This window comes from Polistes dominula, unplaced genomic scaffold, assembly GCF_049000335.1.
Source record: "Polistes dominula isolate Pdom_NZ unplaced genomic scaffold, Pdom_raw_medaka contig_31, whole genome shotgun sequence".
Classification (NCBI taxonomy): Eukaryota; Metazoa; Arthropoda; class Insecta; order Hymenoptera; family Vespidae; genus Polistes; species Polistes dominula.
The window spans coordinates 4193354-4220093 of record NW_028300925.1 but is presented as its reverse complement, the minus strand read 5'-3'; the positions used below and the strand labels follow the sequence as shown (position 1 = coordinate 4220093).

The 26740-nt window shown below is 29.9% G+C and overlaps 5 protein-coding genes across 15 annotated transcripts in view; 3 read left to right on the top strand and 2 right to left on the bottom strand.

Moving 5' to 3' along the window:
- Positions 1-2015: 2015 nt before the first annotated feature.
- temp (protein prenyltransferase alpha subunit repeat-containing protein tempura) lies at positions 2016-5766 on the bottom strand. The gene is made up of 2 exons (XM_015334767.2): positions 5568-5766; positions 2016-4271 (listed from the first exon to the last, which is right to left on the bottom strand). Exons 1-2 carry the CDS (start codon positions 5642-5644, stop codon positions 2909-2911), a joined length of 1440 nt encoding a protein of 479 aa, XP_015190253.2. The 5' UTR covers positions 5645-5766; the 3' UTR covers positions 2016-2908.
- A 177-nt stretch (positions 5767-5943) lies between these two features.
- LOC107073895 (Tubulin binding cofactor A) lies at positions 5944-6947 on the top strand. The gene is made up of 2 exons (XM_015334766.2): positions 5944-6364; positions 6526-6947. Exons 1-2 carry the CDS (start codon positions 6235-6237, stop codon positions 6750-6752), a joined length of 357 nt encoding a protein of 118 aa, XP_015190252.1. The 5' UTR covers positions 5944-6234; the 3' UTR covers positions 6753-6947.
- Positions 6948-6964: 17 nt separating this feature from the next.
- LOC107073894 (programmed cell death protein 7-like) lies at positions 6965-8465 on the top strand. The gene is made up of 3 exons (XM_015334765.2): positions 6965-7745; positions 7837-8038; positions 8112-8465. The coding sequence occupies exons 1-3, from the start codon at positions 6965-6967 to the stop codon at positions 8236-8238; spliced, it is 1110 nt and encodes a 369-aa protein (XP_015190251.1). The 3' UTR covers positions 8239-8465.
- LOC107073892 (U3 small nucleolar RNA-associated protein 15 homolog) lies at positions 8366-10710 on the bottom strand. Its single transcript, XM_015334764.2, has 5 exons — positions 10286-10710; positions 9614-10196; positions 9302-9522; positions 8776-9211; positions 8366-8697 (listed from the first exon to the last, which is right to left on the bottom strand). The coding sequence occupies exons 1-5, from the start codon at positions 10373-10375 to the stop codon at positions 8462-8464; spliced, it is 1566 nt and encodes a 521-aa protein (XP_015190250.1). The 5' UTR covers positions 10376-10710; the 3' UTR covers positions 8366-8461.
- Positions 10711-11191: 481 nt separating this feature from the next.
- The window catches only part of LOC107073891 (myelin regulatory factor), a 28745-nt gene continuing 13196 nt past the window's right edge, over positions 11192-26740 (top strand). For 2 of the 11 annotated variants that reach the window (XM_089171357.1, XM_089171358.1), the window contains exon 1: positions 25285-25563. In XM_089171357.1, the coding sequence (XP_089027483.1) occupies positions 25428-25563 (136 nt within the window). In that variant the 5' untranslated portion in view covers positions 25285-25427. Of the gene's footprint in view, positions 11851-25275; positions 25564-26740 lie in introns of those variants that run through there. The other 9 variants (XM_089171362.1, XM_089171361.1, XM_089171360.1 and 6 more) reach the window with 9 other exon arrangements.

Below are 26740 nucleotides of genomic sequence, written 5' to 3'. Positions count from 1 at the left end.
CGATCATTGTCATTGTGCAGTAACATCGATTATCGTATATACAAACATATCCGTATATAACATTCCTTACTTCTCTCTCTCTCTCTCTCTCTCTCTCTCTCTCCCTACTTCACACTTACATTTCCTCGTTTTCAATTCGATCGATTCGATCTAAGATTTTCATTCAAACGTTGACGCGTTACTTCATCGACACATTTCGTTAATTATTTAAATAATATAATTATATACGCGTAACATTTCTCGCTAAACAAAATTAATTTACTTAATATAAATCATAGACCACAAGTGTCCGACGTGCCTACTATAACGACGCGTCAGAGGCTATTGGCGCGAAAATCTTGACTGCCGTTTCTTGATCTTCTTCCATACTACGTGAATCAAATTCAAGTCTGTATTAATTATAAATTTGTCGAATAATTTTCTTATGTTGTATTTTAATTTTCTACGAGATTAAATGAACTCTTTGAAACTTCATTTATAAATTTGTTCGATCGTGTTTTTCTTTTATTTTTCTAATTACTTATGTTGTTTTGAAAAAGCAACACGTGTTCGGCGTTTCTCATTTGAATTGCGCTGTTATTTATACCGGGTGATACTTCGTATTTCAATCTTTACAATAACATTAAATGTCTTATATAAATAATATCAATGATTATAACAGTTCGATGAGATCATTCTTGGAATATTAAATAATTCCGTGAAACAAACTTAAACTAAACGATTGAAAAATCAATCTGGATCACATTTTAATTTCACTCGAATATTTATGATATTAAGCTAATTAGAAAATATTTAAAAATCATTTGAAAATTTCATGTTAACTTAATAACAACTCACAATTCACCTTGTAAATACTAATTAAGCAATCAATTAATACATAATGTATTTAACGTAAATATATATCATACCGTAACAGTAATAGATAAAATAGAAAGAGAAAGAAGAAAACAAGATTACAACATAATTAAAATTAATTGTAAGATCGAAATACGAAACCACTCGTTTCATTCGTTCAATTATTTAATTGGAGATAATAAAACGTAAAAAAAAAGAAATAAGTTACATACATACGTCATAGAAAATTCTAGCTTAATTTTGATAGAAACATGCGTACTGAGTTGTCCTCTTTAAGATTATTCGATTGTTCTAATTTCACGTTTTCTTAGATTCATTTAATATCAACTTCCTTTTTATTATCAACCAATAATTATTATATTTCGTCCACAATACTATTCTCTGATGGTCGTTCGACATCTTCAAATTCTTAATGATACAACGAATAAAAAAAATATGAAACAAAAAAATATATTCTTTTTAATATTAATAAACACGTTATTAAAAAATTCACTTCTCACAGTAATTATAAGAAAATTACTAATATAATTATAATTGTACGTAAACAAACGAAATTTAAACCAGTTTAATCATAAATTCATATTTATGTGTATATTAATTTAAAAAAACAAAAAAAATCCACAAGATTAAGATAGCTTACAGAACGACTTTCTACGATAGTCCGCGTTAGACTGACGACTTGCTTAGCGTCAAAAGTCGTTGCCAGTAGTTTATTTTCGTTTTTCCTCTTGTGCCAAAGAGACAGGACCTTACCTCAATCACGACACACGATTAGAAAACACATATATTTACTATACATAGAAAGAAAGAGGAAGAGAGATACTTAAAGATACTATTCGTATACGAATGTTTAGACCTAATCTATTATCGTGCAATTAAAAAAAGACAGTATCTATAAATTTTTGACTCTATTAGGCTTATTCATGTCGTTAAATTCGTCTTGAATAGCTCTATCATAAGGTATATAGAAAATTAGTAAGAAAAAAATCTTATCAAGCGTATGATTATTTTAATAAAAAGTGTAAATAAATTAAAAGATTATATTTGTTCTTAGAGATTACAATATAAGTTTCTAAAAAGTATTATTTTTTTGAGAGATACTGCTTTTCCTGATCGCACAATATTCTAGGTGTTAGAAATAAAGTTTTACATAGACAATCTTTTTAGAAAACTAATCTTCTCTTTTATCACTTCCCATATCAGGGTATTACTATACACATACATTATTATTATTATTATTATTATTATTAAACTTTCCCTGTAATCGTACATCGCAAACAATGCCGTATATTTAATCTGCCTTATTTTATATAATTATTTATTTTTTTCTCTTTTTTTATCGTAAATATAACTATTACCACTTATTTTATATCAGAAAGAGTGTACGCATATTAGACTAATTAATCATTTGATATTAATGATATTTAGTATGCTTGCGATGAGATTATTTTTTTTATGAATAAACAATAAATGTTATCCATATGTGTATATTTTTGTATTATATCATAGAATCAAATTGAATTGATTTAACTTTTCAAATGAATATGCCCTTATTATAGATAGTTAAAAGAGAGGAAAATAAGGAACTATAAGTATACCTAATAATAAGAAACTTAAAAACCCAATAAATAACATCCTAGCACCTTGATTGAAAAAAAAAACTATAATAGTGATAATAATAATAATAAAAAATATAACAAAGAAAAATATTATTGCATATTTGTTCATATAGAATATAATTTGACGCGCTCGAATTAATATATATTATTCTCTAATTTGTAATCATTTTTGATTGATCGCATCAAATTCTTTTTAAAAATATTAAACTAATTTTTTTATAATAATTTATAAGATAGAGAGAGAAAAACAAAGAATAATATAAAAAACGAATCACGAAAATAATTTAAAAAAAAAAAAGAAAAAAAAAGAAATGCTTCGTAATAAATAATGTAACAATATATAACAATATTTTCTCTCTTTTGAAATTATATGAATTGCATGTAAATTATGAATATATAATGAAGCGAAAATAAGAGAGGATTCATAAAATAATTCAAAATTGTAAATGAATATCTCCAAGATATTTGATACATTTTTCAACAAGAAATTGCTCGTGAGAGCCACGTTTCGCGGCTAAATCGGTGATTTCACGTGTACGATTTAAAAAGGCTTGAATGAGAGGAGCCTTCTCTTTATTTTTGTCTTGGTTTTTGTCATTACTTTGTTTATAAACGATCTCATCTATTTCATGTTGCTCGGTAGGACGACGACGATAATCAAGAATAATGTCAGATTTATAATAGGAATATTTTTTGTAGGATTCGATGAAACGTAGAAGAAGATGAGCAAGGTATCTACGTTGACTCCAAAGAGCTTCGTGATCCTCGTACATTTTAATGCACTCTTCATTGGCTTTACATTCCTCTACCCAATAGGATAAAGCTAGAAAACATATTTGCCACGGCTCAAGTTTTAAGTTGCTGCTACTGCTACTATTGTTGGTGATAGTAGAAGTAGAAGTAGAATTAGTTGTAGTAGAAATGCCGGGTCGTGCTTTACCATGAAGTAGATCAAGAGTATGAGACGTAATACAGTGTTGAGTCGTCGAGGAATCATTATTTTTTTCATTATCATTACTTTCTTGATTACTTTGAGAATTATTGTCATGAGTGAGATAAAAAACGTCTGAAACGTAATCCATTACCATATGACAACGTGATTGATAATCGCTACTCTTAACACATTTCAATAAATTATCCTTGCTGTTAATATCAGTTGCGAGTAGGAATTTCTCTAAGAGATATTGTCGATAACATTGACCGCTATAATCGGATACATTTAATTGGCACCAAGCTAACGAATCCTTCCATTCTTTTTCATAACTAGGATTAGTATGTCCGTAAAATTCTTTAAGAATCATAACGCATTTACGATGGCTCCAGGCGTGATAATTAGTCGGATATCTATTAGCACATATAGTATTAACAATCATTTCTGTTGTCAACGTTGGTTCTACTATTGCGAGATCGTAATTCTTTCCTTCGGAATTTAATACATATGGTAATAACCAACGACGATAAGACAAAGCATCGAAAGATCTAGCCTTTACATAAAGCGCCAGCCGGGTGAACGCTAACTCCTCAATAACGTCTAATTTGTTACTTTTAACCAATTCTCTTCTCATATTCCAAAATGTCGCTGTATCCGGATTTAAGAGCAATGCACCTGACAGCCATCTGGCTATAATGCTTGGATCCTCTCGTCTATGTTTGTTTCCCCGATGTTCTAACAAACGACGATGCGTGTAACAATAAAGTGGTTGAACGCACCATGATGCTAAGCCCAAACTGTCTTCTTGATGAAACACCGGCGACTTGTTTTCATTATCCTCGCAGGGTATAATTTCAAAACTCTTTCTGAAAATATTAAAGAATATGTTAAGAAATGCATTAAACAGATCGATACTGCGGAATATTATGCGCACATTTTAAAGAAAATGGCAATTTAAATTATTTTTCAAAGTAATATATTAATATAAATTCCTCAAAAATCGAATGGATTAATTAATTAATCAATCAAAAGGGATTATCCTTGATAAGAGATTGTGGAAGAGAAAGTAAGATCGGATTAATGAAACGGTAACGATTGGTAAAATCGGATTAACCGGTTAATAAAAATTACGTTACATAAAACAAAAAATAAATTTCCTTTCCAATCAGAACCTTCGAGTATAACATTTTTCTTATATACCAGTTATAAACTAGTTTTATACAAAAATAAAGAAAATAAACTAGTATATAAAAATAAAATTTATTTTTATTTGTTATATACTAGTTATAAACAAGTTTTTTCTTTGCATTTTTCAAAACTTAATCTACAAACTTATAAATAAATAACTATCACATGCCTTTTTTAAAAATCTTTTTATATCTTTTACATTTTATTAAATACTTTTTATTCTTCATCTATTTTAAAATAATTTTAATAGGAATAAAATCTAAAGAGAAGAAAATGTACGTGCCTTTTTTTTTTTTTAAATTTTCTAATTATTTTTTTTTCTAAATACTTTTTATTCTTCATCCATTGCAAAGTCTTATTAATAAATAGAAATAAATCTGAGAAGAAAACAAATAAAGAAAAAAATTGAATGACAAAATTTTGTATTATTGTATAAAATAAATGCTATTAAAAATATTATTACTGGGGAGTGTTATTATTGTCATTATATTTTGCATGCTGATGTGGGAAAAAAAGGGTGTGCTGTATATGCATACAGAGAAAACCTGTATGTATATATGTATATATATATATATATATTTCTTAAGGCATATGAAGTAGACCAGGTAGGACTTTTTCTTCGTTTTATAAAAATCAAAATCGATGGGAACTTTATTTGTACGTGTAAAAGAGAACGGAAGCAAAAAATAAACGTAGATATTAAGCACAGAAAAAGAGAAAAAGAGAGAAAGAGAGAAGAAGGGAAGAGAGAAAAATGGAAAAGAAAAATAAAATAAAAATGATAAAATAAAAAATGATCTTTCGTGCACTTTGTCAATATCTTCAGTTCTTTTTTCTCTTCTTTTTTTACTTTTTCTTTATTTATGAAAGAGCAAAATTATACACTCTTAATCTCGATTATTTTTTAAAGACTCCGCCCTTAATTCATTAGTTAAAAGGAAAAAAAAATTATATATGAGAAAAAATCTACTCACAAAGAAGAATTCTTCTTCAGTACGTTCTCAAGATCAGAAAGGATTTTCTCTGCAGCTGGAAATATATCTTCTTGCATTGTATCAATAATGACACTGACACTTCTTCTCGTTACATCTCTCGACTACGTCCTTCTTGTTATACAAACGCGTGAAGCCAACATACGCGATTATATCCTTCGTATTTCTCTCTCGTACTATACAAACAATATAGATGTTCAACGTCCTCGTCCTTTTCGCAACTCGCTATGGTGCTGCCACCTAGAAGAATATAAACCGAATTAAATACGATCTAGAATGAATTTGAAATGACGATAAAAATATCATTTGATCGAATGCCTATATTAAATATGTATACATATAATCGTCGTAAGTATTTATAACTAAAAATAAAAGTTATTTTATTTAAATTAAAAGACAACATTAATTAATAATAACCTTGAAACTTAATTAGGGTTATATCATAGAGTATAAAAAAGATAAGGCATTTATCAAGTTTTCACAATATAATCTTATATTTAACTTCAAGGGTTATATTTGAACGCACTCTGCAATTCTAAATTGCAATCTAACCTGTAAACTTAAGAATCTGTCGTACCGTTTTGTTTCTAGCCAATCATCATACCTTAAAAGGTAATAATTGTACAATTTAATTAAATTAATCTACGAAATGTCTGATCCGCGTATACGAACTTTGAAAATTAAGACCGGAGTAGTAAAACGTCTTGCAAAAGAAAAAGTTACTTATGAAAAAGAAGCGGCGCAACAACGCCAAAGAATACAGCAATTAAAAGAACAGGGTGAGAATAAAAAAGTACTCTTCAAAATATAAGCGACATTTTTCATTTAATTCAACAATGTTAGATAATCGACACAAATAATGTTGCTTCGTTAAGTAATTACATTTATAAACAATATTAATAAATTGTTCTTTCAAATATTATCTTATGTGCATTTATAGATAAAGATGGATATGACATTAAAAAGCAAGAAGAAGTTTTACAAGAATCCCTAATGATGGTACCAGATTGCCAACGTCGTCTTGTAAAAGCATTCGAAGAATTGAAGAGTATTTTGGATACCGAACAAGATTTAAAAGAAGTCGAAGATTACATAGAGGCAGAGAAAGTATTACAAGAAGCCGAAGCGCAACTTCCTAAAGAAGGAGATATTCTGCAAATGTGTTAGAAGACAATTTAATTTTTTTTTCAACGCAATTCATATTTTTATGTATTTACTTAAAAACGCAAGTTGCATTTGTGTTAATTATTAAGGCTAAAATAGAGTTAAGATATCATTTTGAATTTTATATTTATTCAACGTAAAGAATTGCATTTAACAATCAAGAATTTCAGTCATAAATAGATTTGGCTAACTTAATAAGTAGTTCTCATTTCAACATGTATTATCCAGCAAATTATAACGAATCCATGTACATCAATTATGGTCAAAATTATCAACAAAATTTCTATCCATTTAACTGGAACTTTCATAATGTTAATTCTACCGATGGAATTTTAAATATTTCTAAAAAAAGACAAGAAACTGAAGAAGAAATTGAAAACTTTCTCAAAAAATCAGAAGAAAATTCGGATACAATAGATGTAAAAAGTTTTAAGAGACCATCTAAGATCGGAGAAGCTAGAACTTCTTTAATAACGATGTTTAAATTAAATAAAAAGATAGAGACTATTCACGAGGAGCTTCAATGCGATTCAAGCATATCAGAACAAGAATGGCAGGAGAAAATGAAGACGTGTGATATGTTAAAAAATCAAATACTTCAAATCATGGAAAAAATTCAAGAAAAAACTTTTTTTGATGAATTACGAAAAGATATAGCGAAACGTAAAAAGAAAAGATTAAGAGAACAAATTAAAAGACAAAATTGGAAGGTAGAAAAGTCAGTTAAAATGGAAAGAAGAGCTAGATTACACGCAGAAGCAGATTCATGGTTAAGACGTGAACAAGCAGTAATAGAAAAAGAAAAGCAAGATGAAAATCTACGTAAAGATGCAGATATGATATTATCAGATGTAAGAAATAAACGAAACGATGCGAAAAAGTATTTGGTAATATTACAAGAATTAAAAAATTTAAGAAATGTCAAAACTAACATTGCCAAAGCAAGAGGAGAAACGATATCTATAGCAGCGAATACAGCCTTTAATAACATCATTGGTAATATTTTTTTGTATAACATACATATATATAAAAATATAAAATATAATGTTTTTAAATAATATATAAACTAATAATTTTTGGATTACAGACAAATTGTCAGAAACGTGGTCTACATTAGATAAAGAATATTGTATTGAAGAAAAAGGCTTAAAATTAATGCTAAAAACGGATAATGAAAAATTAATTGAGAAACAAAAACAAAATATTTTCGATGAATGGCAAATTGTATTGTTTGGAAAAAAAATTTTAGATCAGGTTCAAATAGATATTTTCAATCTTGTAATAATGCGGTAAGTGATATAACTAGAAATTACTTGTCATTAAAAAAATGTTTTCTTAATTAACCATGTTTGTATGTTACAGAACTGCTTGGGATAAATATATCAATTACGATGCTAATGATTCGTCACGAATTCCAATTGGTTGGATAATACCTAAAAAACCATCATCTGCTGCATGGCAAAAATGTCTTAAAAATGATACATCTTGAAATGATTTATTAGTTAGGATCAATAAGAGAATTTTTGTAATTGAAATAAGATAATTTGGGGATTTTGTTTAGTCTAAATAAAGTGCCATGGTGATATGTTGTAATAGAAGCCTATTGTCCGACAATGTTTCCTGGTATATAATATGCAATAATTTTTTATTAAAATTTATAATGGAAAATGTACATAATATATTACAGTAATAAATCGATAGAATTCTGATGTTTAAGCTATGCTAAATATTAGATTTTTTTGTGCGGCACTCGAAGGTTCTAAAGTTTGATTATCTCTAGCCATCATAATATGTTGCGCCTCCGCACCAGACAATATAATTTGAAGTGTACCTTGTAATTGGGCTAATGATGTGATTAAATCCTCTTCTTCCTCTAATTTCTGTGCTAGTAAATTAAACATGTTTCGTGGTTCTGCTGCCAATTCATCTAGATTATCTTCATAAATATCTGTAATATTAAATAATATAAAGTATATTTCATGGCATATTTATACATCAAATAAAACAATAATATATATTAACAAACCCATTAAAACGTTGGCCACATGCGATAATACTCGTCCAAATCGAACATTACCTATGTGTCTAATTAAAAACTTGATAATATTAGAAAGAGATTTTCCATCTCTTCCAGCAATTGCTTTTACTAGACCTTGTCTTTTACTAAGTTCTTGCAATAATGCAACCGTCACATGTGGAGTTTTATTAGCAATATACGGCATCATAACGGAATCCAAGGCTTTGGAATATTGAAACTTTCTCAACCAAACATCGTGTTTACTTATCTTTTCTCTAACTTCTTCTTCCACTACAGTATCAACGCTTGATATATAAGTATTTCCACCTTCATTTTTATATGACATTTTTTTACGTTGAACTTTGATATCTTTAACATCTTCTTCTCTTCTTTGTACCGAAATTAAACTGTCCACCATACCAGCTACTATTGTTTCTTCATTTGCCTATAATTAAAAAGAATAATTTTATAATAATGTATGGAATGTATATGATTAATCATTTAGTTGAAATTATAATAATAAATATTTCTTTACACTAATTCCAATACTGAGAACTGAATTAGGATAATCCAATGTATGAACAGTTTTATATGTTCCAGCATCATAGATTTTAACGTGTCTATCCAACGAACCAGACAATATTCTATGACCACTAGAAGTTATTTTTAAACAGGTTACTGTTTTATGATGTTGAGAAATTTTTGCTAATAATTTTCCACCTGCAAGTGCGTCCCATACTTTGACATCTGTTCCACCTGTTTTTTTTATTAAATAAAATAAATTTAATTATACTTCGAGAGAGACATCAATTTATCTTTAAATACAATGTTTGATATTATTACATACCTGCTGATAAAAAGATTCCTCCAGAAGGTAAGAAAAGAACACTTTCAACAGGTGCTTCGTGATTCACAGTAAATATTTTTTTATTTGTCCTAGTATCATACATATTTATTAATTTATCATAGCCTCCCGATAATAATAGGTCCGACGATATAGGACTTACAGCTCCGGCTCTAATATAATCGGTATGCTCATTAAAAGTGATCATTTGTTTTTCAGTTCCTATATCCCATAATACTACAGTTTTGTCATCAGAAAATGAGGCAATATGAAGATTATCTGCTGTAAAAAATGTTCTATGTACGGCAGCTTTATGACCTGAGAAAAGACGTAAAAGACTTTTCGTGCTAACATCGAATAATCGTACAACAGATTCTTCTCCTCCGGCACATAATAAATTGCCATCTCTACGAAAAGAACCACCATAGGCAGCTTCTTTGAATCTACTGAAATTCTTTGTAACCAATTTTGTTATTGGATTGTAGATTTGTACTCTCACAGAACAAGTAACAGCAAAATAATGTGGTTCCACAGGTGAAAAGTCAATATAATCTATAGGACCGAATTCTTTTACTAGGACAGGTGGCTGTTAAATATATTCATATATTGTTAATACAGGAAATATTAAATTAAGTGATACAATGATTTATAGATTATGCATATACAAATTCTTACCGTATATTTTTTCCAATAAATATTATCCGGTGTTATTTCGGGTCCTGCTCTCTTAAATATCTTTGTATTTGTTTTTTTAAAAGACGCCATTGCGTACGAATTATTATTAAAGAATATATATATTTACTAATTATTATGAGAAACACAAACTTTTCTTTGCGGGTTTCGAAAGCACATGTTTACAATGCACAAATCCCCTCCATTTTCTAACCAGATTCATCTTAGTTACTATTCTGACCACCAGAGAGCAATAATAGATACTTAACACGATGATATCAAAGAATACAATATTATGGCGTCCAAGAGTGTACTTATTATTAATAATAATAAATTTATATTTTCTCGTTGTAAAAATCCGAAAGTGAATATAAACTCTCCAGATAGCCTTTATCCACCGTCCTGGTTTCCTACAATATTCCATTATTCTACTTACTATCGCCTACTGGTGGTCAGGTTAGTAACTAAAATGAATATGGTTAAAAAAAGAAGATTTGTAGGCTTCTATGTACTTCTGTATTCTTTGAAGGTATTATGATGTTACCGATAATGTAGAGAATGATATAATCATATTAAGGAAACAAGAAATATCGATTTAAAACTAAATTTAGATCGAAATAAATATTATTTTCATATAAAATATATAAAATAGAAAGAAGAAAATAATACATTGTAAATTTCTGTGAAAGAAAATGCTCCTCGAATTGTTTAACAAATTCAAAGAGATTTGGCGCGTAATTAGTTGATCTAGAGAGACGATCACGTGACAATGATTTCCGTGGCGCCGATGTATAACGATTTGCGCGCCCGCGCGCTCATGTCGTCCCTCTTGGGGCTACGAAACTCTGTATAAAGAGAGAGAGAGAGAGAGAGAGAGAGAGAGAGACAGAGACAGAGAGACAGAGAAACAGAGTGGAAGAGAGAAAGAAAGAAAGAAGAGTTTAGTTCTCCGCGTCTCAAAGATTACGCGCGAGTCGTCTACGGTATTTCACGAGAGCAGAAGTACTACTTTGAGCGAGGTCTTTTAGTGCTTTTCTACAGGATATTTTGTTCGTGTCTTTTTCCTATTTTCCACCAATAATATCCTTGCCCTTGTTCTTTGTTTATTTTTACGTTTTAAATTTCCTCCGAAAGGATTGATGTGTATGAAAAATATTTGTGTTTTTTAAAGACATTTCCCGCAAATACATCGTCATAGATGCATTAAAAAAAAAAAAAACAAAGTGAATAAAGAAAGAAGTACAAAAAGGACAGAACAATCCAAAGAAAAAGAAAAAAAGAAGAATATAATTAATCCCTGGTGTATTTGTTTTTTGTTATTTTAAAAAATTAACAATACTAATTAATTATAAAAAGAATAGGACGATAAAAAGAGAGATAGAGAAAGAGAGAAAGAAAAGAAAGAAAGAGAACGTCTAATATGCGGGACGTCATTGGGTCGAGCGAGCGAGCTCCGAGACAAAATGGGGCCCGTTGATCGGGCCCGGAAGAGTGCTGGGCTCCGATCACGAACGGAGGTATGGATGTCATCGGGGACGGGGACGAGCAGACCCTCCAGGCGATTCTAGGTGAGTACTCTCTTTTTCTTACTCGTTATTGCATTTTCTCTTTCCTTGCTACGATCTCGATTTAGGAGTGGCGTATGTATACCTCTATGTGTGTTGTGTGTATGTATATAATACGTAACTATACATATGTATATATGTACATAGAGATATATAGATATAGTCAGTAGTGCATTCGCGTGAATTAACAAGTTGTTTTACCGCTTCTCCTCTCTTTTGCTAAATTTTTGCTTGAATCTTCATTTTATTTATTTTTCCTTTTCAAATGTTTTTACAAAATATTCGTATCAACTTTTTGATTATTATCTTCCAGGCATTAATGTCTCTTTCTCTTTCTTTCTCTCTCTCTCTCTCTCTTTCTGTCCATAATGTGAAAGTAAGATATTTCTTGACGTGCGTGTGTTTTTGGTAGAATATTTTTATTCTTTTCATAACTCATAAAAAAAAAGAATAGAATAAAAAGAAAACAAGAGCCACACATTTGTTTTCCGTTCCAGTTACGTGGCCAATGATACCGTCGACACGTTTTTACACGGCCTCGCGTGCGAAGAAAATGTAATGGCGAGAAAAAGCGCTCGTCCACAAAAAATAAAAAAGAGAGGAGGATCGTTGAACGTTCAAGGAGAGAATCGCAAAAACGTCATTTTCAAATCGCGATATAGTTGATCGTTTCTATAGTACATTTTTTACATTTCATATTTCTCATATTTTCCTCTTCTACATTCTCAGAGAAAGAAAATGAACTAAGGTGAGATACTCACTTGGTTGCTTCGTACGTTGACCTTAAAACGCACCATGGATACCGAATGTGCGTCTTCTTTCCTTTTCTCTTCTTTTATTTTCTTTGAGCAATTCTCTTCTGTAATTTAAACGTGTTCGTGTTGACAATTTACTTGTTTCTTTTTTCTTGTTGTCTTTGAAAGGATAAACTTTTGTGGATTCCTTACGTTGAAAGAAGAAGATTGATAGATCATGGAATGATCATATAACGATCGATGTATCGTAAAACTTGTTAACACACTTTATAACCCAATTTGTTTTTATGTTTACACAAAAATTATATAATATATTGTGAAAACTATAGTATTACCAATACGCCTAATTTATAAAATTATAAATCTAACTACGAATCTAAAAAGTCTCCGAAGAAAAAAGAAATAAAATATCATCTATAAGCTCTTAAAGCCTATTTAAAAAATTAAATTCTAAATATCTAATTAAGTAAAACGCACATATAAAATAACGCGATAGGAGATTGACAAAACTTGTCTTGCTCCAACTTTTTTTTCTTATATTTGCATAATAATTCTCGATCGTTTGTGAGAACAAACATATTTGTAAAATTATTCAGGATGAAAGGACAAAAGTTATTTATTTGAGTCACGCACGTTATATTAATGTTTATTAATAAAAAGAGAATAAAAGAAATATGAATCATATTGTCACTTTTAAATTGACACGTAATATAAGTAATCGAGTTGTTGAGATAATTATCACGCATTCGAAGTAAGAGAAATTAGTCTCATTCTTCTATTCGCTTTATATTACACATGTGTGTATACATTTTTGAAACGTTCATTGAAAGATACATACATAAGGACATCTTTTTCCGATGAGATATTTGCTTGGCGACGTTCTCTCGCGGATACGGCACGATCGACCTGGAGAACGGAATTTTCTCGAATCGGATATGCCGTGGTAGAAAGCAGTCGACGTGTGTGTGTGTGTTGCTCTCGGTATACAGTACTTACATACTTTATTTTAATCAACATTTCCGGAAGATCTTCTTATTTAATCAAATTTACCAAAATTTACTAGATTATATTGTCTGAATCGTTTATATATTTTTAATAAAATATTATGAATTATTCCTCATGAAAATAATTGAACACATTTACTTACATTAAATTTAAGATTTAACATAATAACATTGTTCGGTTTGAGTCAGAGATTAGCAGCATAAACTTCACCGCGTTTGAATTTTCTAACTACAATACATATAAGTTGTCAGTGAAATGTAAAATGAAATAAGAATTATCTTGTGTTAAGATATTCTTAGAATTAGCAGAATCATTCGATTTTAACTATAGCAATTTTGATTCTGGTTTTCCTGGATTCTCTACCGTTTCGTCCGGTAGTGAAAGTAACTTAGAGAACGTTCTTTTCCGTTTACACGAAATTATTTACGGTCCGACACGTTGCATACTCATTGCTCATTCTTCTATTTTTTTCTATCTTTCTTTCTTTCTTTCTTTCATTACTTATAAGTAATCAATGAAATCATTTAAAAGAGGAAACATTGTGTAAATTGGAATGTATCGTTAATTGAGATATTTGTAATAAAAAGTACATTTAAGAAATGTTTAACGAATGATGTCTAAATACTTTGATATCTTAATGATCGATTGCTTTGAAATCTTGTCTATTTTGTTAATCTTGAAATTAATTGTCTTCTGTTGCAAATAATCCGACCGTTCTTCATTCAGTTTTTTGTTTGACTATCGAGAATTAACGAGTTCGCTGAAAGGCGGATAAGCTTTTAAAGTAGCAGAGTGTGCCTGTGCGCTTCGACTCAATACAGGAAAACATGTCCCCCTTGTTAATAGTTTATTAGCAACGCAGGTCGGTGCATTGCGGTTCGTCTCCGATCATCATAGAACCATTGACGATGATGGAAACAAACAAGTTATGCGGTCAAGAATTTAAATGAATTTTTTTTCATTTATCGGCTAAGAAAATAAGTGATAACTTTGCAATATATTTTTTTTTTAAGTTTGTGATAATTGTTAGCATAAAAATTAATGAATAATTAATACAAAATTTGTGATCAATAATCAGAAATATTATTTGCTTTTGTATTCATAAAAATATGGATGCATAGTATAGAGATTTTCTTCCTTAATAAGGTCAAAATACCATAGCAATACTAATCGACGAGAAATCTTTATATATATATGCATATTCCTTATCTTTTAATTACAGGCAAAGCTTTTAACTGTCCTATCAAACTCATAATTCTATGTTCGGAAGAATGTTGACGCCTGTGCATATCTAAATGTACCGCCATGTGCACAGATAAGAGATTCAAGAGCTTTCGTTTGTTTTGTCGTTTATTTTTCGTAAGGATAAATTTCTAATCTCTTTTTTCTGTATTTATTTCTTTAATTCTTGGAGAAACTCAAAGAGAAAGTCTTTTGATCGTACAACGTATGACAACGAATGTGTATCTGTGTTTCATGAATGTATCGTTGAAATGAAAATGATTTTGCTCAAAAAAAAAATATGTATATATATATATATAGAATAGTAATAGAAATCTTCATTCACATAAGAGTACAGATACGATAGTTATCGGCTAGCTTCAATTTCACCTACATCTCGTGTAGTTCTATAAATAGTATCAAACAGTTAGTATATACCTAAGTATATTACAGCGATGGTTTGTTATACTCCGGTATAGTAATGATCGTTATAAATTGCAACAAACGATGTCGTCACGACGAGCCAATTTACTACTTACAACTTACGTCCTTTTGTGACTCTTACGAATTGTTCTAAAGATTTATACATATTTCGATCGAATAAGACAGAATAAGGGGGAAGATTTTTATGTGTGATGAGTGAAAAGTTCCTACGTGACTCAAAGATTTTTAAATGGATTCAAAACGCATTCATATAATTTAATTTTTAAAATTATCTGGTAAATTTGAATCTATTTTCTGTTATTTTACAATTCTTAAAACTGACTTCGAAATTTCTTTGAAGAGAGAGAGAGAGAGAGAGAGAGAGAGAGAGTTTGGAACTCTTTGGTTTATCGGTTAGATTTGTTTAGGACGATGGTAAGAATAAGTTATGGGATTTGGCTGTATGACATGGCCATTCGTATAAAAGCACGAAGTTAAGCAAACTAAAGTCGATTTGTACCACCCACGAAAGCACATTGGTCGGTGAAAAGCATTCAGGACCCGCCTTGCGTGGAAAAGCTCAGGAGCATGCGCATTCTTCACAAGTATACATCGAATAACAGTGCCATTGGTTACTTTATGGTACACACCCTTTTACTTTTCATTCATTTTGGAAGCTCCTGTAATTTCTTCTTTTTCTTTCTTTTTCTTTTTGTTTATTTAGTAGAACTTGATTATGCGTGAAAGATAAACAGGAAAATTAGACGACTTCTTCGAAACGATATAAAAGGAAATTTAAATATTTATTTATTTTCTCTCTATGTATGTTGTAATTTAAATATTATTTTTTTGTATTTTCATGTTTAATTATATCATGTAATTCGACGATAAGATTATTTCATTACACACATTGCTCGTGTTATGTTGGCATTCTATTGAATGCCCTCAAAATACACATTGTCCGTAATATATTTATTTGATTTACAATTATTTTTCTTTTATATTTATTGAAATTAATGTAATTGTACAATTGGTTCGTGTATCGTTATAGTAATTCGTATGTTACATAAACGTTTTACATTAACTCACGAAATAAGACTATTTTTCTTTTAAGTTATATGAAAATTTGTTTAAAACGACATCGCGTGATCATGGTTAAGATTTATGCAAAAAAACAATTCTTATATTTATTCGATCAATTTCAATTTAAGAATGATCAATGATATTTGGTTCGAGTGATTATTTAAACCGATTGTACCTGTTACCTTTCCCTTTTCGAAAGGGAAATATTTAGTAAGTACATATGATCTAGCAACCACCTGCATAAAAGGGTGATAAACTGCCCTTTAACGCGCCCTCCCATTCTCGAAAGGGTGTGCGTGGGAAAAAGGGCGGAGTGTATCCATAAATACGTCCACGTGCTCGAGACGATTCCTTTTTCTCGTTTCGATGAAAGAAAAGGGGAAAAGACAATTAGGGTGGTTTGTTTAATCGATGCTTTTGTATTTGTGTTCACCACTTGCTCTATGTTTGTTCTCATAATCAATGATCAAACGTGATCATTAATTTTTTTATAGTTAATGGCGAATAAAATAAATAAAGAAAGATTTTTTTTATGAAATTTATACTTCAAGGAAAGTACTTAATAATATTAATGTATAGTATATAAAAAATAAATACATAAAAAATATAAGAGGAAAGTGATAATATAGAAACAGGAAATAAAATTAAAAGGTATATAACTTTCCATGAAATAAGAATTATATAATATGTTTGTATGTAGATAAATACTTATTTTTTTCTCTATAAAATTTCTCATTCGCGCATATAAATACAAATGATCATTATAAATTTCTATCTATTAATAACAATCTTTTTAATTATATTAAGTACACGTTTTAGAGATAGTTTATAAAGTCATATTTTTTTTTTCTACGAAGAAGAAAACATGAATTACTAATAATAAACCGGCTCGAGAATAAATCGTTAAAGGAATCTTGAAACGTAGACTATCGTTGATATTTCAAGGATACGTTCTGATCCTCCTACTCTTCTTTCTCATCTTCAAAGGATTCAATTTAGACATATATAATATGTATTTACTTACGTTTACATATATACTGGAAAAATTCTTATGATTAGCAGAATTATTTTCCTTCTAATTTAAATAAATGATTATGCAATTTTTCAAAAAAGATCTTTTTCTTTTTCTTCTTCTTCTTCTTCTTCGTTTTTTATTTTTCATAGCAAATGCATACGATTCGTCGAGTTCGTGCAACTTAATCGAGCGTTGGACGACTGGCATTTACCGATAATATCGGCTCCGTGTATTCACCGTATAAGTACTACATATATATGTATATACTACATTCATTCGTATAATATAATATCGCACGTTTTACCTTGCAGTATGCTCTTTCGTAGAATAACTTCACTTATACATATATATGTATTAGATATGCATGTATCTTTGACGAATCGTGGTTGCACAATCTTGGAACGGTACGGACAGCCAACTTGTTCCGGAGACACGAAAATCATTGGCAGTACCTATTATCCTGGATAATTCCGTCATTGTTCTGGACATCAATTACTCTAATGACGCGAGTATGTCATTGTATAATGAATTGATGCGCGGTAATCTAATTACACTTTTACACCATGTCCAATTGAATTTTTCTTTGAAAATATTTTTAAAAGTCTTGAAAAAAATGTTCGATAAAAAATGTTTTCCTACGTAATCGCGTTTTTGTTTTTGTTTTCTTTTTTATGTATTATAACACGTAAAAGAATTGTGAAACGAATCAATGCACGTTGATCTAATTGCAAATTGCACTTATGCACTATGTCCAATTGAATTCTTTGAAAGATCATTTAAAAAAATAACGGGAAAATGTTTAAACAAAAAAAAAAGGAAAGATAAAAAAATGACGAACGTTCATGATTACAGATTGATGGGAAACATAATCGTGTTTCCTATGACGTGAAAACGAACATGTTTGTTTGAATTCTTCGGAGATGTATGACAAATATAGACATATAAAACTAGAAAAAGAGAAAGAGAGAGGGTAGGAGAGAGAGAGGAAGGGAGAGTAACATAATCCGACTAATATTTATACTAATGCGACGTCAAGCTGGTAAGAATTAACGATCTCTTCCTATCATTCTAGCAGTTCAAACTTGCCAACAGCGGGTTTACAACGACGGCTGTTCTAGATTTTCATTGGAGATTGTTTGTAATGTAAGAGAAAGAGAGAGAGAGAGAGAGAGAGAGAGAGAGAGATGTGTGGACTACTTTGTAACTCGCGAGTCGTGCCGCGTTCGTTCGTGCATTGAGACGTTCCGCATGTAAAACGCAACTAACGTTTATTATTTTCTTTTTTTTAATTTATTCATTTTTTATATTAATTATTTTTTTATTCTGTTAATATCACATTCTAATAGATCATTGTGAATAAACAAATTTGTAATGAATGTGATAAAGAAAATTTGAAATAATAGATACATATGTTTTAAGTATATGAAATTGATATGTGAGAGAGTATATTTATAAATCATCTTTCTCTCTCTCTCTCTCTCTCTTTTTCTCTTTTTCTTACTCACTTACTTTTTCATGTTTTTATTCTCCCACGCATTAGCAAACTAGTAGTAGAAGTAGGTTGAAAGAATTAAAAGCGTGTTTAAGATCGTGCGGTTATTTAAACACCGCCGCGATCCGCTTACGTCTTGCATCGTTGTAATTTTACGTTTCGATGAACATCCTCGAAAATGACAAGTCCGAGTTTATAGAATGACGTAGTAATATCCGCTCGTAAACGTGGTCATTTTAAACGAACATTTCTTTACCTCGTGTTCGGTAGGGAAAAAAGAAGAAGTAACTAGAAAAACAAAAAGATATAGATAGCGTACTGTGTTTTGCGACATAGTAGCAAAGTTATGTTCTATTGTACGGAAAGAGATATTATTATAAAAACTTTGCTAATATTATCGTGAAAGATTTTATTGTGGTCAAATTAAGAAACAGAGAGAGAGAGAGAGAGAGAGAGAGAGCAGAGAGAAATAGTTTGTCAAGAAAACTTGGAAATATATTTGTTACTTTTCTGGATAATTCGTTTCGAACAAAAATATAGGTATTTTTTCTTTTACATTGTAAGAATTAAGAAATCGATCTGTAGGCACTTTTTAACATCTATTTTACGTAGTTAACATTTTCATTTGTTTTGTACAACATTTTTTTTTTCATTTTTTTTCATCTTAAATACTTATTTTCAATAGTTATTTCTCATAAATCATGATTGCGTTGTTGTCGAGAACTTGGTACGTGTGTCACTGACACGTTGATTATGAAACTTATTATTATTTGTGATTTGTACGATGTACAATACTTGCGTGTTTGAAACGTCATAAAGCACGTGTTCTTAGTATTGTGTCTGTATAGGTATATATATATATATAAAGGAAGAGGGAGAGAGAGTGATAAAGAGAAAGAGAGAGAAAGAGAAATAAGTACTTTAATGTGCAAGCGGAAGTATTTGATGAAAACGTTTTCGCGTAGAATATATTTCCTATATGAAATTATACAAAACGCAAACGTTAAACAAACTTAATATTTTTTATGTCAAATGTAACGAAAAAAAAAAAAAAAAGAAGATTATAGTAATCTATCTTAAGTTTATATCTATAATGGCCAAATATGTATTTATATCATCGCTAAAGTGACGCAACTATGAAGTCAGTGAAAGCCGATAAATTCCAGGCTGTAAAGTTCAAAACTATCAGTGTGGGAATCGAATGACTTTTCGGTTTAAATTATTTATTATACTTACTATCCCTAATTATTAGATTTATATGAAAAATGATTGGAGAAGAAATATAGATATTTTCAAGGTGACAAATTTCGAATAAAATCTAATGTCACTTTGAAATAAGAACTTTGATTTTGTTGAAACGTAACAAATGTACCAAAATGGCTGATTCCATCGGTCATAGAAAAGCTGGTAGGGGTGACTATTATAAAAGAAAAATGGCTTCCAGCGTTCCTCTTGATGTTCCGATGTCGTGCTTTTTCTTTGAGTCACGCTATCACTGTCCTCTCTTTTTCCTTCATTCCTATTCGATTCTACGTTTGAAACAACGTATATATATATATATATATATATATATATATATATATATATATATATATATATATATAATACTAAATATCGAGTTTCTTCGTTCTTTATAAGGTCTGCGTGTATAGGTGTATGTAAATATATACATTATGTTACTAAATATATACAAATGTAAAAATGTATGTATCTATATATATATATATATATATATATATATATATATGTATGTTCGTATACAACATTAGACGTATTATCATATTTATAGTTTTAGTGGTAATATTTATTCTCATAGGTAGGCATGTCACGGATGAATGATGTGTGGATGAGGATAAGTACGCAGGCACACGCAAAATTTCTTTGAAAGGGACAGGTGAAATGTCGTAAAAAAAAAAAAAAAAACAACTTTGAAACATTTCGTTTATAGTCAGAAAAAAGTTTCTTTTCGATTAGGTATGATAATATGATTTTGACACATATTTCAAAGAAAATAAGTTTGAAACTTTGTGCTTCTCTGATACACCCGTCTGAAACAAAAACAAACTTATAAAAAAGGATGGATCATCGAAAATCATTTTGCGTTTCGTCGCATTTCTTTTATGTGTCTATATGTCGTATTATGAATACAATAAAATAGAACACAAGTGGTTAATATACATTCTCACGAAGCACGCCATACCATTTAGTATCTCACGATTGACCGATTTCTAGTCTATAATATATATGTATATATATATTGTCGATTTATATATATATTGAATCCATTCAATTACGTACACTCCAATGAGCTAGGTGAAAGGTGTACAGGTGTGGCAAACATAACACAATCCACAATGCACAATCGAGAAACGTTAAATAATTCTTGTTATTAGAGTTCTAATTAAAAGTGTTAATATACCATATCGTCCAGACTTTTATTCTATAATCAATGTTTGAATTTATTTTTAATTAGAGGAGGTATATATAAAATTAATTAATGATCAAATTTACTCGGTTTATTTAACAAATATAATATTATAATTAAATGATTATTTTGAAAAATGTTTGAAGGTAAAAATGACTTAATTCTAAATAACGTCTCTGATATATCAGCACGTTTAACGTTATGTTTGTATATCTATATAGAGGTAGGTATATTAAGGCACGATTTCACGATTTTTCAAAGTTTTCAGTGACTCTGATAGGTCGAGAAAGAATGCAAAAGCGGAACGAGCATTCGAGAAATATGGTTTATATGCGTGCATGCATTTGCAGGTACGTCGCGTCCTATGATCGTGCCACTGACGTTAACAACGACGTTAATAACGCCAATAATTCATTGTGCACGACTGAAGCCGTGTCGTCGTTCCGGCAATAACTTGGAAATTCCAGTCATAAAAAAAACTTCTTTTCTCTTTGGTTAGACTCTCATTGTTTATAAGAATTTTATCGATTTCCCGTAATAGTTTCTTTGTTAACGACAATTTTTCAATCAATATTTTTTTTTTTTTTTTCATTTCTTATTCATTTGTATAATACATTTTGTATTTGATACATCCTAAGAGATCCTTGAAATATTTTTTGTATTATTTAAGATAGGAAGATGATAGGATATAAAGTAAGAGATGATGGTTTAATGACCGTGATAATTTGCTCGTGACTTGGTTAATCCAAGTGACCCGAGGTCACGGCTTTAAGGCTTTGCGCTTGAGGCCGTGTCAGTGATCAAACACGCTTGACTTTCTAGACATGAACCTACATCAGGTCAACTAATTAGTGTGGGTCGCTAGGGACCTCGGATCTTTTAACAAGCGTTGGAGAATAAATCATATACATTATAGATTTAGAGATCTGTATAATATATAGGGTGAGCCAAAATTTACTACGTAATGTTCAAAATCAATTATAATTTATACGAAATCATATCACATTATCATTTTGATAATATGCACGATTCTAACTGGTTTTATTAACGTACCATTAATTGATTCAATTGGCATGCAAGAATGTCAACGTTGAACGCATTGCACAATATATATTTTTTCTTCTCTTCATTTTTTCCCTTTCTTTCTTCTTTATATATACTACTACAACGTTCGATGCAGTGAATGCAATTACAGAATACACGGATAAATGCATGCTTGATAAGCTTATCATAATCTGCGGACTCGTATATCTCTTCCTACAAGATTTATAAATGTATGTATGTGATTTACATTTATCATTTGTTTATTCGTTAATTAATTTTTATTAAATAATATTGTCATATAGATCTGAACGAAAGTGTTATTAATTATTACTCCTATCTTTATTTTTCTAATTAGATTTATTAAAAAAAAAAAAAAAATAATAAACAAATATAATTTGTTTTTTCTTATTCAATTTTTGTACTTGAAAAAATGTGCGAGCAGGAATACATTTGGTAGTACATCGTGTGTGACGATGATATAATTAAAGGGGTTCGATAGAAACACACGGGCACTTAATGTGTGACGATTACACGCACTCGTGAACACGCACGCGACGAAACGGTATCGCGAGGGTTGTATTACATGTGTGTCTGAAGGTCTGACGGACCGCTGGACAGCAGGTGGTTGGTTCTAAAAGAATTCTGATGGAATAATTGGCAAAATCCGTTAAAGCACATCGGCTTTACCTCTCCGTATGTTTCGTTAAATTATTATCTTTAGATAATTTTTACGTGTTATATTATTTCCGCGTTTCATACGTCATATAGATATTTACTTCGGCTTACATCTTATGATAACATTGTAAAAAGTTTTCATTTGATATGACAATTAGAAAAAGAAAAAATTTATCGAGAAAATAGATCGGAACGGATCATTTTAATAAGAAATTATTGGAAATGTTCTAAAAGGATATTTATTTTAATAGACACCACCTAATGTTTTTTCTTTTTCTTTTTTTTTTTTCACTCCAGAAAGTAGGTCCCTCTCATTCCTTTCACAAGTTTTATATACTCTTCTTCAAATATTTTCTTCTTTACTAGTTACGGCAAACGAAAATTATTATGCATTTATCAATTATTTAGAAACGTTTGATTTATTGATTATTTAAATTTTCCGTAATATATTATTTATTTTCTCTATCTTTCTTATATTTCCGGCTTTAATATCGCATGATTCTATGAATTTTGTCGTAAGAAAAAGAAGATTAGAAAAATAAACATTAAATCGAGATTATTATTACTGGTAGTAAGTATGGTTGTAAAGTCGAGACGTTGATCGACACGCTTCGGTTAAACCCAGGTACTTTTTATTATGAAATCTTCAATTTTAAGATGTATAAAGAAAAAGTTTGATTTAACAATTCGAATTTTCGTAATAATTGTTTCTATTATTTTTATTTTTTTTTTTTTTTTAAGTCAAAGATAAAAAAGCTCATTTTCAAAAGAGTACAATTTCATGTTAAAAGCTATAAAATTAATAAATATCAATCTATATATAATTTTATTTTGAAGTATTTTTCGCACGATGTAAATAGAAATAAACGAACATCGTATTTATTCCGTCTCAATTAAATTACATCCACAGAGAGTTCCATTATTAATAAGCAAATTAGGGTAAGTTTTGAATTCATTCGTGAATTTCGTGTCGTTGACTTATTTTCCTTGGAGAACTGCGGATAAGTATAAGGTAAATGTCAGGCCATTTGCAAAAAGCCTAATTGGTAATCGATGTCGTCTGCTTTACTTCTCATCGTTGTTTTTTTATTCCATAATTAGAAACACAACTAAACTTTATTATTTCTTATTAACAACGTTACCGTTTTATTGATCATTTGTCTTATCATATATATATATATATATATATTAGGGTGGGTCAGAAAAATCAATTATTTTTTTTTTACAAGTGCCACGGAAAAATGGGTTGCTAGAGACCTTAAAAAAATTCTCAACAAATATGAGCTCTTAATTTTAATAGGAAGATCCTCCGCATCGCAGTTTATTATTTTTTTTTCAGTCCAATAGATTAAAATTTATACCTCATCATTAATTGATTGTACAGAAAAATGTTCTAGACGAATTTTATAGGAAATTTAATGCTCTACAAAAAAGGTATCTTATATTTTTTCCGTAAACCTCACCATTTGAATGATATTGAAGATTTAAATTTGATGATTTTAAGACAAATTTCATTTTTGTTTATGAATTTTATAACTCGACAATAAATGACTATTAAAAAATGCACAATACAAATTTTTGTAGGAAATTAACTGCTCTATAAAAATGGTGTCTTATGTTTTGGCGATTAAATTAAGCGTTCAAAAGATATTCAGAGACAGAAATCAGTACACATGAAAGTTTGATGATGATGAATATATATATGTAAATTCAGCAGGCCAATAGTTCCAAATGTTTTTTGTAGAGAAAGTTTCAAAAAACATTGATTGATTTTTAAAATTACGTAGAAACTTTCTGTCCATTTTTGTTTGTTTCAAATGACAAAAAATAAAGTAAATAGAAAAAATAAAGAACTGTTAATTCACGGTGCACATCTGGGGGTTGAGGAGGGTGGAAGAAAATGGAATCGTTAGAAACCACCCTCCATAGGGTGACTTAGAGCTTTAAGCACCGCCCTAGCAGCAGAGGGCAAATCCCCACTACTATATTCCACAAGTATGGAGGATCGAGGAGTGACCCCCTAGAAAACTGCAACTCCCCCACCAGAAGACTAGAGAGACACGAACAACCCGCTTATTCACGAATCATAACGGATAACTCTCAACCGATAGTTTGTTTCTCTGATGGACTTTGCTTTTCTACGTTTTTCTCTTAATTGCATTAACGATTTTTACACACAAACACACACATAAACACATACGAGTTGTATTTTGTTGTCAACGTTAGTGTTATAAGAAGATCAAAATCAAACGTGTAAAAGGGAGAAGAGAAAAAAGAAAATAATACAAGAGTCATTTGTGTAAAAAAGAATGACACTGACTACGTCATTGATAACAATATTTTATCTGGGACGTTAATAGTGATCTAACATCAAATACAACGCTATGTAGCGACCAAGTGATTTTGTGATTTGTTTCGAAAAAGGAACTAATTATTCTCGGTATGGAATTTTCATGGGCATTACAACAGCATCAATCCTCTGATCCTGTTCAAACGGGACGAGGACATACCGGTGATCATCACGATGACACTGTGGTTTTGAATCAAGTTTCGGCTCGTAGACTTCTTAACGTTACTGGTAAATTTTAATGATCTATAATAATTATAAAGAAGAAAAAAAAGAAATCTCGCGATCCAAACGAAATGATATTTTCTAACGAACGAAATTCTTAACAATTTGAACAAATGATGATCATTTTGAAACGTCAAATTGTTATTCGGATTACACACGTTGGTGTATATTGCGTGATACCAGTTTTAACACCTGACGTAGGCGATGAAGGCGGCAATACCTTATTCATAGCGCATTTTTCCCCTTCAAATGAGAGGGTTAATTACCGTGAAAAAAGCAGTAGCTAAACCTTGCACACCCTAATCGTTTAGGTTCCAATAAAAAACAAAAATGTATTGGACAGCTGCATTCTGGCCCCTGTTTTTTGAACGTTGCGATCAAGTTAGATCGACGATTTTGTTTTATACACGATTAACTTCCTTCGTTTAAGTTGCCCTTCTCTTCCGGTTTGAAATACTATGATACTACACCCTCGACTCACGTTCCGCATCACGTTTCTTTGAAAATTTCTCACATTTTCAAACATACGCATTTATTTTTCTCTCGAATATTTGAATATTTGAAATGAGTTTAGATTTTTTCAAATATTTGGCTCCCCCCTCTCAATTTATTAAACAAATATTAATAAAAAATTTTGTAAAATTCTGTACATTTCCCAAGGTCAAAGGAAACTTTTTATCGATCTCCTTGTTACTGCATAACGATCAATATAATAAATCTGTAATAAAATAGTAGATGATATCAGAAGATAATTAATCACAGTATCGATCGTTGTAACTTAAGTTACAATCGTTTTAGGAAGGATGTTCTCTCCGAATATCGAACGAAAGGAAGTACATTTTCTCGAAGGATTCCTTATAGATTACTTTTATCCGTAGATATAAATATCTAGACAATTTATTTTTATTCTATTTGCTTTACAGGTGAAAGTAGACGAAGGAAGTAATATATATATATATATATATATATATATATATATATATATATATATTATGCAATTTTTTGTTAGTTCATCATTCAGCATTTGATTGGCCATAAGCTTATTATACTTAATGATTGTTTTCTTTTACGATTGGATGCACCGATACTCCCGAGAATTGAAATTTCGATCATTTTCACGCTTTATATCGAATATCTACTATAAAAAGGGAACAAACTTATAATAATATCGATCTTCAAGTGA